The sequence below is a fragment of the Mus musculus genome, chromosome 1, assembly GCF_000001635.26.
Source record: "Mus musculus strain C57BL/6J chromosome 1, GRCm38.p6 C57BL/6J".
Taxonomy (NCBI): Eukaryota; Metazoa; Chordata; class Mammalia; order Rodentia; family Muridae; genus Mus; species Mus musculus.
In genome coordinates, this window is record NC_000067.6 from 133,634,489 (window position 1) to 133,652,032 (window position 17,544).

At 41.8% G+C, this 17,544-nt stretch overlaps 1 protein-coding gene across 8 annotated transcripts in view; it reads right to left on the reverse strand.

Moving 5' to 3' along the window:
* Zc3h11a (zinc finger CCCH type containing 11A) overlaps positions 1-17,544 on the reverse strand; it is a 41,538-nt gene that overhangs the window by 14,627 nt on the left and 9,367 nt on the right. For all 8 annotated transcript variants that reach the window (NM_001357228.1, XM_030242922.1, XM_011248075.1 and 5 more), the window contains 8 exons: positions 12,848-13,041; positions 11,239-11,358; positions 6,124-6,247; positions 4,552-4,755; positions 4,345-4,461; positions 4,045-4,125; positions 2,861-2,971; positions 1,509-1,568 (listed from right to left, as the gene is read on the reverse strand). In NM_001357228.1, the coding sequence (NP_001344157.1) occupies positions 1,509-1,568; positions 2,861-2,971; positions 4,045-4,125; positions 4,345-4,461; positions 4,552-4,755; positions 6,124-6,247; positions 11,239-11,358; positions 12,848-12,901 (871 nt within the window). In that variant the 5' untranslated portion in view covers positions 12,902-13,041. The remainder of the gene's footprint in view (positions 1-1,508; positions 1,569-2,860; positions 2,972-4,044; positions 4,126-4,344; positions 4,462-4,551; positions 4,756-6,123; positions 6,248-11,238; positions 11,359-12,847; positions 13,042-17,544) is intronic.

Genomic DNA, 17,544 nt, shown 5'->3' on the forward strand with positions numbered 1-17,544 from the left:
CCTGGGCTGATAGCCCTGGGTCCTATAAGCAGGCTGACCTAGTCATGAGGAGCAAGACAGTAAGCAGCACCCCTCCATGGTCTCTGCGTCAGCTCCTGCCTCCAGGTCCCTGCCCTAACTTCCTTCGATGAAGAACAGTGATGTGGAAGTGTAAGATGAATAAATTCTTTCCTTTCCAACTGTTTGGTTATGATGTCTCATCACAGCAATAGAAACCCTAACTAAAACACCAACAAACTCTGAATTCATAGTAAATTCAGTTAGGAAGATAGTAAAAGAATTTATAGTGCTAATTTTTCCTGGGGTAAGAAGACTCTGAAGAGCCGGGCAGTGGTGGCGCACGCCTTTAATCCCAGCACTCGGGAGGCAGAGGCAGGCGGATTTCTGAGTTCGAGGCCAGCCTGGTCTACAGAGTGAGTTCCAGGACAGCCAGGACTACACAGAGAAACCCTGTCTCAAAAAAAAAAAAAAAAAAAAAATCTAAGACTCTGGTTAGAGCTGTGGCTCTCAGGGCCTTATGTTCAATATCCACCACTAAATAAACTTGGTGATGGCGGTTAAATGATCAAATCCTGCCTTAAAAAGAGAAAGTAGAAGAAGGGAGAGGAAAGATAAAAGGAAGGAGAAGGAAGAAGAAGAGGAGGGAGGAGGACTCCACTAACCAACTGAAAATATCTAAGGTTCTTATTCTTTTTTTTAAAACATTCATTTATTTTATGCATGAGTATACTGTAGCTGTCTTCAGACACACCAGAAGAGGGCATCAGATCCCCTTACAGATGGTTGTGAGCCACCAAGTGGTTGCTGGGAATTGAACTCAGGACCTCTGAAGAGCAGTCCATGTTCTTAACTGCTGAGCCATCTCTCCAGCCTAGGTTCTGATTCTTTTGTTTCTATGATCCATTAAGTTTAATGCAGACTGTTGTCTGACTATAATACTATCAGCCTTTCTGTATTTGTTAGCCAAAAGGGAAGGAGTAATGGATAGGGAACCATTAGGAAAACCATAAAAACAAAATAAAAAACTGGTTTTTGTTATTTGTTCTTTGTTTGTTTGTTTGTTTGTTTGTTTGTTTTTGGAGACTAGGGTCTCTCTATGCAGTTTTGAATTATAAATACCAGGCTGGTCTTGAACACACAAAGAACCTCTTGCTTCCACCTCCCGAGTGCTGAGATTAAAGGTACATGCATGCCACCATAGCTGGCTCAAGCCTGTAATTATTAAATCTAGGACCTTCTAAAAGGTTAGCCACGGCCTGGACATGGCTTGGCCATTCACAGGCTTACAATAAAAAAGGTTAGTTATAATCTAATTAAGGCATAATACTTTAAACTGTTGTAGCTTCAATGAAAGGTGTAACACACACATGAAATTTTACAAATGTTGTTAGTTAAGAATACAAGCAGACAGACTAGCATGTCGGTACTGATGGTGCTTACAAGAGTCTCAACAAGGTAGCATGCTAATGCACGAACACATAGACAGAACGACACAAGATCTAACTCACCCACTGAAAGTTTTCGTTTCCCCAGTCTCTCAGAAAGACTCAGTCTAACCAAGGGCTCTTCTGAAATGGCAGAAATAAAGGGTTTCCACTGTTACCTGATTGAGGACATTACTTTATATTCCTATGAGCCCACTAAGGAGTTATTCTGAAAGTCAGGTCATAGTCTTATTTAACAAGACAATCATCAGTAGTCTAGTAAACATGCAACAGCAGGACATTTTAACAGCAGCCAAACATAAGGAAAGAGGCTTTGGTCTTAGCCAAACTATCCTGTGTACCTTGAAAAGTTATCTAACATTATCACTAGAAAGCATAAGCCTTCTTCCAAATGTTTGTTGTTCAAATGGAACATTTAAATGTACAATTTCTTTTGTGTTATATTATTGTGCTAGATATTTTTAAGTCGATGTGACACAAGCTAAAGTCACTGGAGAGGGAGAAGCCTCAATTAACAAAATGTCTCCATAAGACCAGGCTGAAGGCAAGCCTGTAGGGCAACAGTTCTCAACCTGTGGGTTGCAACCCCTCCCTTGGTGGCAGTGGTGGGGTCTAGTGAGCATTTCACAGGGGTCATATCAGATATTTACATTATGATTCATAACAGTAGCAAAACTAGAGTTATGTATGAAGTACTAATGAAAATTAATTTTATGGCTGGGGGGGGTCACTACACCATGAGGAACTGTATTAAACGGTTTCAGCATTAGGAAGGTTGAGAACCACCACTGTAAGGCTTCTTCTTAATCAGAGATTGATGTGGGAAGGCCCAGCCTACTATGGATGGTGCCATTCCTGGACTGGTGGTCCCAGATTCTATAAGAAAGCAGGCTGAGCAAGCCACAAGGAACAAGCCGATAAGCAGCACTCCTACAAGGCCTCTGCATCAGCTCCTGCCTCCAGGTTTCTGCCCTGTTTGAGTTCCTGTCCTGACTTCCTTTGATGATGAGCAGTGATGTGCAAGCATATCAAACTCATTCATCCCCAAGTTGCTTTGGTCATGGTGTTTGGTCATAGCAATAATAACCAAAACTAAGACAATTTATTAGATTTTAAGCAATTTAGTAAAAAGATATACATTTCTCTATCATTCTAAAAATGTAAGAACATTCTTTAGTCAAAATGAACAGTAAACTTGCTGAAGCAAAGAGAAAATGTTAAATTAGATGCATAAAAATGTGAGACTACCTGACTAAAAATTCCAACTCTTTAAAAAACAACAGGTCAAATGTATCAATTTTTCAACCTCATATCTGATCAAAATGTTTCAAGTCCTCCTAAAACTCCAAAGTAATCAAAAGCATCACCCAAGGCCACACCCAAGGCCACACCTCTGAGACCTGCCTCCTGCTTACCTGGTTTGCTGGATAGAGTCACCATCCTCACCACAGTCCGAACATTCTCCTTCTCAGGGCCTGGATTGGGCTGAGGCTGCTGTAAAACACTGGAAACTCCCGAGGAGCCTTCTGAATGAAAACAGACAAATAAATAACCTGTGGGAAGGAAGGCTAGTCCACGTCAAGAGTCTGCCTCTATGAGACTGACTGCTGCCTCCCTTAGGTAAACACTCAGCCTTCTGCTTTCCTGTGAGGCTAACAGTAAAGGTGAAGGCAGAAGCATGGTTAGCCATCAGCCTTGGCAATGCCTGTGCTCCCACTTGAATATTATCATCCTCAAAACAAGGTTCCTACAGAGTAAGCTTTAAGAACAGGCTCCTCAGATCCAACTATTTACTCTAGTTAGTGTACATCTCTTTATTACCTTAGAGTAGGAAATACATTAACTGGGTTGAGACAAGTAAGCGCCAGCAAAAAACTCTTTGTAGATCTTAAGAACCCTCTTGTACCCAATGGCATACATGTTCTTTTAGTAGGTTCTGTTTACATATGGAAGGAAGAGGTCAATTCTGCCATTCTGCCATCTCTCCTCATTCCTCGGGAGATCATATCTTACAAGGACCTGAGGTCTGCTTAGACTAGGCTGGTCAGCAAACCCAGCAATCCTCCTGCCCAGAGAAGCAGGATTACCAGCACACATCACCATGCCTGGCTTTCTGTGTGGGTTTCTTTCTAAGCCAGAACACAGATTCTCAGGCTTGTGTAGCAGGCCCTTTACTCTACTGGCTCCTTAAGACGGCTCTTAACTGTAGTTCTTTACAGTTAAATAAGTCAAGATATTAACCCAGCATGGCAGCATATGCCTTTAATCCCAGCACTCAGGAAGCAGAGGTAGGTGGATCTCTATGAGCACAAGGCCAGCCTGGTGTACATAGTAAGTTCTAGGACAGCCAGGGCTACACAGAAAAAACGTTTCAAAAACACCATCAATCACTTTGAAGATAAGCAGGTTTTTAAATTATTATATAGACTCAGCTCTGAACATCGAGGATGGAAAGAGCTCCAGTAGCTGTGTTTCACGGCAAACAAGCCACAGAAATGAGTCTGTATTTGCCGAATTTGGCTCTTGTTGCCAGAAGTCTCTTTACTATTCGAGTCTGGTAAACATGCAAGTACTCAAGCCAAAGCCTGGAATGACTTACCACCTTGCTTCTTGGATTTTTCCTTCATTTTCTTTGATTTAATTTCCTCAAGAGTCTTTATTCCAAAATTCAAACATTCACCTGAGAAACCCAAGGAGAAGCACATGAGGAACTATAGCCATTTTCTTTGTACTTTGCTGCACTCATTCAAGTATGCTTTGAGTAAATGACTTACGAGAAAGTACACATTCTACGAGCATAGCATATCTGCTAAAGCTTAGTGGCTGTGCACTAAATGTCAATGGAGTTACAACAGTCAGGGATACTTCTAGGGCTGGAAATCCGACAGCCTCTTCCTACCTTGCTTTAAACTGACTCCAGGTTTGCGGGCAGAAGCCACTCGTAATCCATTATGGACGTCAGGAGATGGCTGCAGGGCAGGTGTCTTGCTTTCATCACCCTCCTCAGAAAACTGATCTGCATGCACACATGGAAGGCAAACTTCCAATAAGAACAAGTCCAGAGCTTTAACTTTTTCCTGTCTAGTTCATTACAGCTAAAACATACCATCGTCATCTTCATCATCATCTGCAGCGTTGATTACAACAGGCGGATGTGTGGGGCTGGGAACGTTTTCTGAGCTCTCTACTTTCATTACACTCCGCAGCTGAGGGGAGGGGTTAGACTGAACAGACAATTTGCTCTGTTGAACTGTGAGCTGGCTAGTCTTTACTTCTTCTTCTTGTGACTCAGGCACAGTGGGTAACACAGCTAAACACACAAAACGAGACATAAATTTAGAAGACAGAACTATAATCCCTGCTCAACAAACACCCTGTCCTTTATGATACATCTTAAAGACTGTATGTTTTTTAAATCTAATTTTCCCAGTTTCATTCTAAAGTCTCCATGATGACAAAAGTTTTTTTGAACCAATGGCTCCTTTATTAGAGATAAGCAGATGGCAGGCAATAAAAGCAATAACCCCAAGTGTTAGTTCTCGATACTGGACGTTCCTTTGTAAAAGTGAGACTCTACAGTTTATACGCTCAGCGGAAAAATGCATACAGAGACCACCTGCCTCCATCTCCCGGCTGGGGTGGGTGGGTGTGTGTGTGTGTGTGGGGGGGGGGGTGTGTGAGAGAGAGAGATAGAGAGAGAGAGACAGAGAGAGAGAGAGAGATGGAGAGAGGGAGAGGGAGAGAGAGAGACAGAGAGAGGGAGAGGGAGGGAGAGGGAGAGAGAGAGAGAGAGAGAGAGAGAGAGAGAGAGAGAGAGAGAGAGTGAGTTAGTTTTGCTATGTAACCCAGGCTGGCCCCCACACTTATATTCCTCCGGCCTTAGCCTTCTGAGAGCTAAAATCACAGCCACCTTCCACTATTATAAATAAAAATTATCTTAAAAGGGACTTTGAAAATAAGCCACAGATTTCCGTGGAGGTAAGACTGATTTAAGTCTGGGGCTATAGCAGAGTGGTAGAGGGCTTGTGTAGCATGCTTGAGATCCTGGGCTTGATCCTCAGCCCTGGAACAACAGGACAAACATTTTTTTAGGAGGCCTTCGTTAAGAATTGTTTATTTTAGCAAGCTTATAACATGCTGGACTCGTCGGTCCATGAGGTGCCATGGTGAATAACCATAACCATCCCAGACTCAGGAAACCAAAGCAGGAAGATCCCAAGTTCTCAGCCAGTTCAGGCTACAGCGCATACCCCGTCTCCACAAAGGGGCTAGATGGCTGGTGCTGTTGGCTTTGTACGTCAAATGGTCTCTATCTCAACTAGTTCACTCTGCACTATTAACACTAAACCAGCCACAGAAGGTATGTATTCAATAAATCTTCATTTTACAGAACAGGCAGAGGACCCAATTTGCCAACCTCTGGTCTGGAGAATTAGATTTCTTTTAAAAACATCTAAAAGGTTTAGTAAGAAAATAAAAATAAAAGTAACTATAGTAATATAATGTGACATGACAAACATTTGGTCCTCTCTGTGCATACTTATCACCTAACCTCTCTAAGGTTTTGTTTCCTCATCATATACTAGAAAGAGTATGGCTCCCACTGGACTAACAGAGGTGTGAACAGAAGGTGCTCACTGAATAGCAACTGCTCTTTTACAATCAAAACCAATCTCACTTTTGCTTGGAGGTAGGAAGAGTCCATCAACATAGCGGCTTCTGGTGTGATGGAAAGCGCAGTTTAGTTTTTGACATCCCACTGGCTGATTTTCCCAATAACAAGGAATTTCACTTCGTTTTTTCTGTAAAAAAGAACACATTGTTTTCAAATAAAAAGCGAAGTAAGTCCTAAATTAATTTTATGATTGATTTTCTAAACGAAGTTCTAAACTCTGACACAGGAGGTCATGTTTAGCAAGAGAGGCTGCTGACTGTGATGTTTAGGCGTATGGAGAGGTAGAAGGAGCTCTTCTTCCTTCCTGGTCTTCATCCTGAAAGCCCTAAATGCCCTTATTTGTTGAAGAAAAGCAGGATAATATAGCAGTTTAGACTATGGAGTAAGATATTACAGTAACTTTACTCAAGGACCTTATGAGCACAGACAACCAAATGTCTGGCCTGTCTCATTTTCCTTTGCTACAAAATGTGAACTGAATGTGTACACGTGCAGGTATTTGCATGGAGGCCAGAACAGGCCATGAGGTAGCTTCTACTGCTCTCTACCTTACTACAACTTGAGATAGGATCTCTCACTGAAGCTGAAGCTGATTTCAGCTGGGCTGACCAGCCAGTCAACTCCCCGGATTCTCCTGTCTCTGCTCCCAACACTGCGCTTGTATCTAAGTGCAGCCATGCCCAGCTTTTTATGTGGGTGCTGGGCATTCAAAGGCAGGTCTCCTTACTTGTACAGCACATGCTAATTTACCCAGTGAGTCATCTCCCTAGCCCCTGAATGTGTGAATACTACACCAATGCTTCTAAGGGAAACAGACAGCCAGGTTCCTATTATCCTCTGCACCTACAAAGCTTCATCAGCCAGTCATACACTCATACATAAACTTGTTTCATGAGTTTCTATCAGGATGTGTTGGTACACACTTTTGATCTCAGTACTTGGGAGACTTTGGATCTCTGGAGTTTGAGGTTAGCCTGGTCTACACACTAAGTTCTAGGACAGCCAGGGCTACACAGAAAGACCCTATCTCAAAAGGCAAGCAAGCAAGCAAATTAAAGGGGGGGTGGGGGGACACTGACTGACTCTTACTTAAGTACTAATATGAAACCCACAACCAACAGCACTACAGGACTCAGCATGAACAAGGCTTACTAACAGTTACTGGTAAAGCACAGCACAGCTTCCCTCTAGTTAGAAACCCTGTCTAGCATTTTAGCACTACTTGTTGCCCTGTTTCTCAGTGTCTCTTCTTTTTCTGCTACTAATTTTGAAAAGCAAAATGATCAACCAAGAGCACAGAAGCAAGCAGCTGGCAATCAAGAACACTTGACTATAATATGGGAGCAGTTTGTCACCCGCTCCACCTCCGCTGGAGACACACATCAAGGAACTGGTGTGTTTCTCTCTCAACACGTCTTACACACACATTTTCTTGAGCAGACACATTAGTGACTACTGAATCCATCAGTAATGAAAATAAGACTGTAAGGATATGTTGTGAACAGAGTCCTTAGAGCTCACTCCACCTCGACAACCATGATTAAAGGTCTCTTTTATACTTCCAGAGAGTTTTTAAATACACATACAACAAATATAAGTACAAATCTTTCCCCTCTTCTATTTTTATTTAAAAGGGTTTTTTTAGGCTTATGTATTGTGTGTGTGTGTGTATGTGTGTTTTGCTTGAATTGTACATGCACCACGTGCCAGCCTTGTGCCTGCAAAGTTCAGAAGAATCCAGAAAGCAGCATGGGACCTCCTGAAACAGTAGCTGGGACAGTTGTGAGTTGCTGTGTGGATGCTAGAGCCTCTGCACCACCACCAAGTGCTCTTGACTGCTAACTGCTCTCTCCTCTATTTTTAGCCTGCTGTTCTGTTCCCTCTACATTTCCCCTTAATATATTCTGATCTCTCCTTACTAAATAATTAGTGTCCACCTTAAATTCATTATTAGTGTTAACTGATGCCCACCCCTCCACAGTGTGCAGGTAGCAAAACTACATGGTTTCTAGTACTTTACAAACTGCTGCAGTGGTAGCTCTGATAGATTTAGCTCCGCACAATGAGAACAACGTGTAAACATTTAGTTCTCATCAGACACAGGGAAATAAGTCTGTGCAAAACAAACAAATAAAAAAACAAACAAATATTAGAATGTGATATTGCTTGGTTGGCACATGAGAGCATGGCTCTTAGAGTACCTCCAAGTTAAAGGTCAGAGTGGGAAAGGAGAGACTCACTGTGCCTAGACTTTTTGTACCAAGGATATGGTCCATGCTGAACATCTGAGTCTGGGATTTTGGTACATAAGACAGATGGTGCGTGGTGAGTTTCTAACTGGCTTTCCATGGGAGACCATTGCAGTGAGTTGCTACCTTCCACTTCAGGGGAAAGAGTACAGGAACAAGCAAGCCTAAACAAGACTACCATAAACTCCATAGACCCAAAACAACTCCACAGACCCCAACACCCTTCTGTCCTGTCATGTGAAGTGTATCTTTACGCTTGTGATAGCTCCTAGATGTGATATTTTAGAGACCTATTCTTAGATTCTTCCTAGGAGTCATGTAAAGGTAGAAGATGAGCTTTCAAAAGTCGCAGAGTAGAATCTCAATTTAATGAGCACCTTACTGCTTGCACAGTAGGCAACTCAGAAAGCAGGTATAAAACTAGAAACTGGGAACCAGATTGGAGCAGCTTCATAAGCCCAAGCAGACAGGTTACATAGGCACCCTCTTCCTTCTTTCCTCATCTCCTCGGTAACAACTGAACTGAAAATCAACTCTGAAGGAATTGCATATTCATTTGAAAGAGAAATACAAAGCGGTCCACACCAAGATTCTAAGACGCTGCCCATAACGGGTTGGGAAGGCACTGTAACAGGGAGGGCTTCCTAAGGGTTGAGAGGATGAATCTAGGAAAGCTTTGCTGCAGAAGGGGCTCCAGCGCAGTGAAGAGGGTGTGTTCATGGACAGTGCGGGGCAGCATCACAGAAGGACAGCGTCCTCCTCTGAGAGAAACTGGTACCCAGCAGGAAGTAACTGGAGTAAGGAAGCACCTCACATAGGGAGTGGCCTAGCACAAAGTACCAGAGCCCAGGACCTTCAAAGGGTGAGATGTCCTCAGCAGGATGGTACAGTTCAAGGAGGAAGGGGTCTTCACAATGGAGTTACGGTGACACTATGAAGCAGTACCTTCATGTAACATTAGAACGGGGTACATGGAGGGGAGAGGGAAGGGAAGGGAAAGTGGAAAGGAAGAAGGAGGGAGGGCATGAATGGTTCTCACTTTTGAGAAAACAGTAACAAAAGAAACCTACACTAAACCCTGGTACTGATCAGCTGAAAGCACCTATGTGAATTTGTGCCTTTCAATATGAAGACCCAAAGCAATGCATGCTTATTTATATATCTCCCACTTCTCTCTCTACTAAGGACTTGAAAAGCAATAGGGACAGACCAAAGCATAGTGTCTATCTACCTTTCTTCACTGAAAGAAACCAATACAACTTTATCTAGATAGATTCTAGAGTAGGAGTAAGAAAATTACAAAGATTAAAAGGCCTGGAAAACCTCTATTGACCAAAAAGTGAGGAGTGGTAAGGAGTGCCCCCCCCCCCAGTAAATAAGTAAGTCAGCTTGAAGGCCTCTTAAACGTTAAATTGGAATATAATGGATATAATACATTAAGCAAAAACAGAAAACCAATAATTCACACTAACACAAATAGATCCAGGGGAAAAAATCAAGTTCGGTGGGAAATGGGCCATCTAGAGTATCTAGAGTGTTAAAAAACTTCTAAAACTGGGGCAGTGAAATGGCTCAGTGGTGAGGATACCTGCTGTCAAGCCTGATGACAAGTTCTATCTATGGGGTCCACATGGTAGAACAAGTGACTGGTGAAGTCCTTCTCTGACCCCCACATGCACACATACATGTACATACTTATAAACACACATAGTATTTTTTATTAAATGTAACTACACTGTGAAAAAAGTTAGAGCAGTAATGAAAAAACTGCAATTGTATGCCACTTTATTATCTATGTACAATGAAAAGAATGTTGCTTTTGTGATGTCCCATGAAACAGATAGCATCTAGGGGGCTGAAGAGATGGCCTAAAGGTTAAAAGCATTCACTGTTCTTGCAGAGAACCCAGGTTCAGTTCCCAGCACCCACACCGTGGCTCCCAAGTATCTGTAACTTGGCTCCAAGAGATCCAACTCCTGACTTCTGCTGGTCCTACCTATGTGGTACAGAGCATTCCAACACATACACATACAATTAAAAAAGAGACATATACAATTGTAATTCAGTAATGAAAATGTAAAAATAAATTGAATCATGTTACAGAACACTTGCCCTACAACTATCATGACAGACACTGTCCTGTGAGACTAAAACATCAGACACCACGCGTCATCTGTAAGCGCGACTGTCCCTTCACTATAAGATATGACCAGACAGCAGCAAACCTGCATGAGGACAAAAGTGTTACCAATTCCCATTTTAAATTTTCATTGTTTGCTACTGTTATGTAGGAAAATGCCTTGTTTGTAGGAAATTCTCAATGTAATGGGAAATAGAAGATAAGATGGCAGTAATTTATCCTTAAGTGGGTCAGAAGAAAAATATTTATTTTATTTTCTATGTATGCATGTTTTTTCTTGAATGTATATATGTACCCCACATTTGTGACTGGTGTCCGTGGAAGTCTAGGAGGGCATCGGAGCCTTAAAAGTAGAGTTAGATGATTGTGAGCTACCACATGGGTGCTAGGAAACGAACAGCAGGTACTCTTAACCTCTGAGCCATCTCTCGAGCCCCCCTAACTGTTTTAGAACTTAGAAACACGGGCCAGCAAGAGGCCTCAGCAGGTTAAGGTATTCAACAAAATTCAAGCACAAGTTCCAGGACACAGGTTGTGGAGCCAGAGCTAACTCCTACAGGTCAGGGTGTTCTCTGATCTCCACATGTGTGCAACAGCACGCACGCATCCCAACCCCCACCAGTCTTGGCAGTTAATTGCTTTTACTGAATCACCCCACCCTCATTAGCCACTGTCCTCAGATTTTTTAATGATTCTATATACCTATAGTAACAAATATTGGAAACTTACGTCAATTTCCATGTGACGAAATCTGCACACCTGTCGAAAACAACGACCTTCTTGCCATAGTGTGCAAACAGTTTCATTTCCTAGTGCAGCTTCACAGTGACGGAATGGGCAGCTGTCACCCTGTAAATAAAACAGGAAAGGACTGTGGCACATGTCCATAAGAACAGTGTCCAAGAACCTAACAAACACACTAGTAAGCAAAGACCTGCAGGGCAGAAAACAAGATCTAACAGTAACAGCAATAACAGCCATCTGAAGCAATACATCTGTACTAGAATAACCTATTGCTTCTTGTGGTTTGTTTGACAGGGTCCCTCACTGGCCTGGAACTCCCCATGCAGATTTAGGTTGACTGACCAGGGCTCAAGGATTGATCTTCCTCTACAGCCCAGAACAACAGCATGCCATCCATCATGCCTGGCTTTTTAAAATGTGGATTCTGGATATGGAACATGCAAATCTCGCTGACTGAGCCATCTCCCCAGCCTTAACCTACTTCTTTGCTGTTGTTTTTTGAGACATGTTCTCACTGCACTCTTGGTACGCCTAGGACTCACTATGTAAATCAGGCAGGTCCTGGACTCAGAGAACACCTGTCCCCGCCTCACCAGTGCTGGGGACGAAAGGCGTGTGCCATCATACCCAGTCCTCCTCAACCTACTGAGTGACATGACTGACTAAGGGGCTCAAAAAGACAAGGACTCTCAGGAAAGAAAATATCCTCTAAAGCATCTTCAAAATGGCTTCAGATCCTGACATATTTTCCAGCTTTTGATAGAAAATAAAAGAGAAGTTGAAAGGCTGCTGCAAGTGATGAAGCATAATTAATATATGACTAATAGTTACTTTTGGGGGGGAGGGGTCAGAGAGATGGCTCAGCAGTTAAGAGCACTGACGGCTCTTCTAGAAGTCCTGAGTTTAAATCCTAGCAACTACATGATGGCTCACAACCATCTGTAATGCTATCCAATGCTCTCTTCTGATGTGTCTGAGGACAGCTACAGTGTACTCATATATTAAATAAATAAATAAATAAATAAATCTGGGGTGGAGAGATGGCTCAGTGGTTAAGGGCACTGACTCCTCCTCCAGAGGTCCTGAGTTCAAGTCTCAACAACCACATAGCCGCCTTCTGGTATGTCTGAAGACAGCTACAGTATACTTGTATAAATAAAAGAAATACATCTTTTTTTTTTTAAAAAAAGTTACTTTTATTATCAGAAACAAATTGCTATTGTACAAACTGCTGATATTAAATGGAAATACTGATGAAGTCTTGAATGTTTTTTAAATCTTGCTTTTCTTTTTCAGTGTCAGAAGCTGAATCCAGCAACCCTCGTGCTTGCAAGTGCTCTACAGAGGCCCAAGTGGTAGAATGATGACTATACAACATGGGCATTTTGGGGTTTTGTGGCACATGGGAAAGTTATAATTATATAAATGAAGAGGGAAAAAATGAGTGATGTGTTTTTAACACATGATTCTTTACTAAAAACTGGTGGCAGGTGATATAACAGCTGAACAAGACAACATACAAACAGTTTAGAATGCAGGGAAATCTTAGCTAATGTTATTTAAGAAACCACAGATTTAGTGATGCCAGTCTTACTTTGGCGCATGTAGAATAGAAATAAAAATAGCAGTCTTCTCCCTGATTAGGCATACTGGGTAAATTCTCAGGCCAAAACCGGCTTCCTGGAACAAGCCACTGCTTCCGAGGTGAGACCAGCTCCGAGGACTCTTGAAAAGGACTTACTCTTCCAATGACCACTCAGCCACAGAAATCGTCTTTAAAATGTAACCCTGAAAGGGGAGACAGTGGATTAGAGTACTCCAGCTAAGTTCTCCTAACCTTTCCCCCAATGCTTAATGATACCACTGTTAAATTAGATTTGAATTGTGTTAGCACGCACTTACCACACAGAGCATTATAAACAAGCTACTTATGAGTACTGTATGCTCCCATATGCAATATAAAATTTTTGCTAAGGATAGCCATGCCCTGTTCTTTTCAATGTTCTATGGTGCTTGTTTCATATTTCAGTATAAAATCTAAGTACATATTGCTAAACATGTGAGCTGCATTTTAGAATAGAACACAGATTATTTGTAAAATACTTAGCAATGTTATTTTCACCTAAATGAAAAACTCAAATATCTTCATAAGCATGTTATATCAGAAGTATATAATTATCCCTGAATGGAAGAACCCTATTTAAGTAGAGTAGTTACTGAAACAATTATGTAACTACTCTATTAGGAATTATCTTTGAGGAGATCTGTGGGTTAGGTTAGCTACTAAGATAGCAAAGGAACAAAGAAGTCTCCCAGGGCAGACCCAGAGAATTAAGAGTGGCAACTCAACTAACATTCTAATCCTCACACCTACCATTCTCTGAACCCACACAAAATATGCAAGAAAGCTGCTACAAAAGCAAACCGCCTGGAAGAGCACATGCGAATGTGCAAGGGGAGCGCTAAGATTCTAAGAATGCCAGCTAAACCCTGGCTTACCATGATAAGTCCAAAGCCAATCTTATCTTCCATTAGTAAAGTAATTCCTAATCCAAGAATTGTTCATCAAGATGAAAGCTAGCCTTCAAGCCAGTGATCTAAGTTAGCAACAAGAGTCTTCAACTAACCATGTCACAAAATCTTCAAAATGTATATACCCATTATCAAATGATTTCAACTCTACAATTTAAGGTTAAAAAGACAGTAAACACTCAAGTAACAGCACAAAACAAAGTACACCTCCATTTTGCTTCTAACAAGAAAATAACACCCAGAAACCTTCAAGTTCAAAACCTGAGACTCTGTAATATGTCCACACATAGCTATACAACATACTTTAGTGCTCACAGGGGACAGATGCTGAAAGCACAGACACCTACATTTGTGAACTAAGTTTGAAATGCTCAGAGGAAAAAGCATCAATGAAACCGCTGCTAGAATTAATTACACTAAAGGTGCTTCTGTAAGAATCCAAGCAAGGGGCTGGGGAGCCGCCCCGGGGGTTTAAGAGCACTAGCTACTCCAGAGGACCCGAGTTCAATTCCCAGCAACCACATGGTGGCTCACAACCACCTATAAAGGGATCTGATACTCTCTTCTGGTCTACCTACAGATGTGTAAGTAGCAGAGCACTCATACATTAAAAAAAAAAAAAAAAAAAGAATCAAAGCACATGCCCAAGACTGTCAACACAGAACAAGACTCTTCTGGAGAAGCTGGGTTCAATTCCCAGCACCCTGCAGCAGCTCACAGCCATCACTAACTCCACAGACATCAGACATGTGATACATGACATGCAGGCAAAACACCTCCCTTGAAAAATCAATCAATCAATCAATCAATCAATCAACTAAAAGATAAATCAACATGAGACAAAAGGATGTATTATGTGAAAATAATTTCAGGGAATTCAATTCCCAGAACTGGAACCCGTGTAAAGTAGGAGTGACAGGGGCAGAGCTGCCTGCCTTTAGAGACACTGGGGAAGTGCTTGACTCAGTGACAGACTACTAACAAAATGAAGCTCAGACTTCTCAGCTACAAATCCAGCTACCAGGCAATGGATCTTAAAGGAGACTAACCAGAGAGTCAGCCTTTTAAAACATTTCATGAAAATCTCAGGATGTAAGTCTTTAAAAAAAAAATATATATATAGTGTATATATAATGTTTATTTATTTGCATATTATATATACACATGTATATATCTAATATGTATGTGTATATATAATATACAAATGTATATTATATATATGTATGTGTATATATAATATATATAATCTCAAAAGGTATACCATCAATGTACTCAATGGATTCTTAAAAAATACACTATTGAAGCAAATATTCTAATAAGAAAAAAATTAGAAGTAGAAAAAGAATAAAACCAACTCACATATAAAACATTGATGTTTCAAACATTTATGCTGTTGTTTGAGGTAAGATCTTTGTTTGTTTGTTTGTTTTCTTGGTTTTTCGAGACAGGGTTTCTCTGCGTAGCCCTGGCTGTCCTGGAACTCTGTAGACCAGGCTGGCCTTGAACTCAGAAATCCGCCTGCCTCTGCCTCCCAAGTGCTGGGATTAAAGGTATGCACCACCACTGCCCAGCTAGGTAAGGTCTTAATACAGTTTTGCAGGCTGACGAAACCTGCTACTCCCCTGACTTTGCTTCCCAATTGCTGGGATCACAAGACATACTCAACTCAAAAAAATTTTACAAAAAATTATGATAGAATGAAAATATTCTAAATATTAGCTATTATATATTATACAGTAAAAAGAGTAACACAGAATGACCTAAAAGGCTTATTTCAGAACCAAGAGTGGCTTAATATTAGGAAACACATTACATTAACAAAAACCAAAAGTAGTCAGGTGGTACACACCTTTAATCCCAGAACTCAGGAGGCCCAGGCAGGTAAGGATCTCTGAGTTCGAGGCCAGCCAGGGTTTCAGTGAGTTCCAGGCCAGCCAGGGCTACAAAGAGAGACCCTGTCTTAGGGTTTTACTGCTGGGAACAGACACTATGACCAAGGCAACTCTTAATTGGGGCTGCTTATAGGTTCAGAGGTTCAGACCATTATCATCAAGGGTAAAGTATGGCAGCATCTAGACAGGCATGGTACAGGCAAAGCTGAGAGTTCTACACCTTCATCTGAAGGCTGCTAGCGGAAGACAGACTTCCAGGAAGCTAGGATGTAGATCTTAAAGCCCATGCCCACAGTGACATACCTACTCTAACAAGGCCACACCTCCAAATAAATAGTGCCACGCCCTGGGCCAAGCATATTTAAACCACAACAACTGTCTCAAAACAACAAAAATAACCTTTGTGTAAGACTTCAAAACAGAAAGCTTATGATGACATCAAAAAGAAAAGTATAATGGCTAAATAAACGAATCAAAATACAAAACATTTCGAAATGGGGCCAGGTAGAAGCTAGAAGACAGGTGAGTGGGGAGCTCACTCACAAAAGCATGAAGACCTAAATTCAGATTCCCAGAAGCCAGTAAAGTCAGTCAGTGCCAGGAACCTCTAATTCCAGGACTCCTATTAAAGGTAGAGGCAGAGACAAGAGAAGCCCAGGAGTCTCTTCACATACAGAGGTGAACAAGGCCCAATCTGAAACAAGATGGGAAGCCAAAACCAACATCCAAGGTTCTTCTCTGACCTCTGCACAGATTCAAGAGTATACACAGATGTGCACGTGGTACATACACACACATACAACACAAAGAAACCTTGGGGGGTTAAAAAGTCAAGTACGGCCGGGCAGTGGTGGCCCACACCTTTAATCCCAGCACTTGGGAGGCAGAGGCAAGCGGATTTCTGAGTTCAAGGCCAGCCTGGCCTACAGAGTGAGTTCCAGGACAGCCAGGGCTACAGAGAAACCCTGTCTCAAAAAAACCAATGGGGGCTGGAGAGATGGCTCAGTGGTTAAGAGCACTGACTACTCTTCCGAAGGTACTGAGTTCAAATCCCAGCAACCACATGGTGGCTCACAACCATCTGTAATGAGATCTGATGCCCTCTTCTGGTGTGTCTGAAGATAGCTACAGTGTACTTCTAAATCTTTTTTTTTTTTTTTTTTTTTTTTTAAGTCAAGTATGGTATAATACAGGCCTGTAAGGCCAGTACTGGGAGGTGGAGGCAAATGACAGGTCATCCTCAGCTATATACTGAGTTGAGGCCAACTCGGGCTACAAGAGACTCCCTGTTTCAATAAAGACAAAACAAAGCCACACACTCCAAGCCAAACAATCTAGTAAATTACTACTAGTAAATTACCTCCACCTCTCCCTTTGTTTTTGAGATAGGGACTAAGAGTTCATTTATTTCTGGTTGATCAAGGATCACTGGTATGGGACCCATGCTTGGTTTATGCAGTTACTGGAGCCAAGCCATGACTTTATACATACTAGGCAGATATTCTCCAAGTTAGCTACTACACACACACACACACACACACACACACACAAGCACGCACATGCACTTGCGATCCACAGTATATTAGCTTGCTCAAAACAAAGGAATACTCACTCTTCACATTGCTCGGCTCCATTCCAATGTTCTAATACATAGAGGAGTCTGAGGAGCACAAATACAAGACAGGACAAACTCTAAACCAATCCATGGTATGAGAGTGCACACCTTTAATTCTCAGCACTCAGGAGGCAGAGGCAAGTGGATCTGTGAGTTGAGGCCAGTCTAGTCTCTAAAACGAGTTCTAAGACAGCCAGGGCTACACAGGCTACACAGAAAAACAATTTCAGGGGAGTGGGGAGAACCAAACCA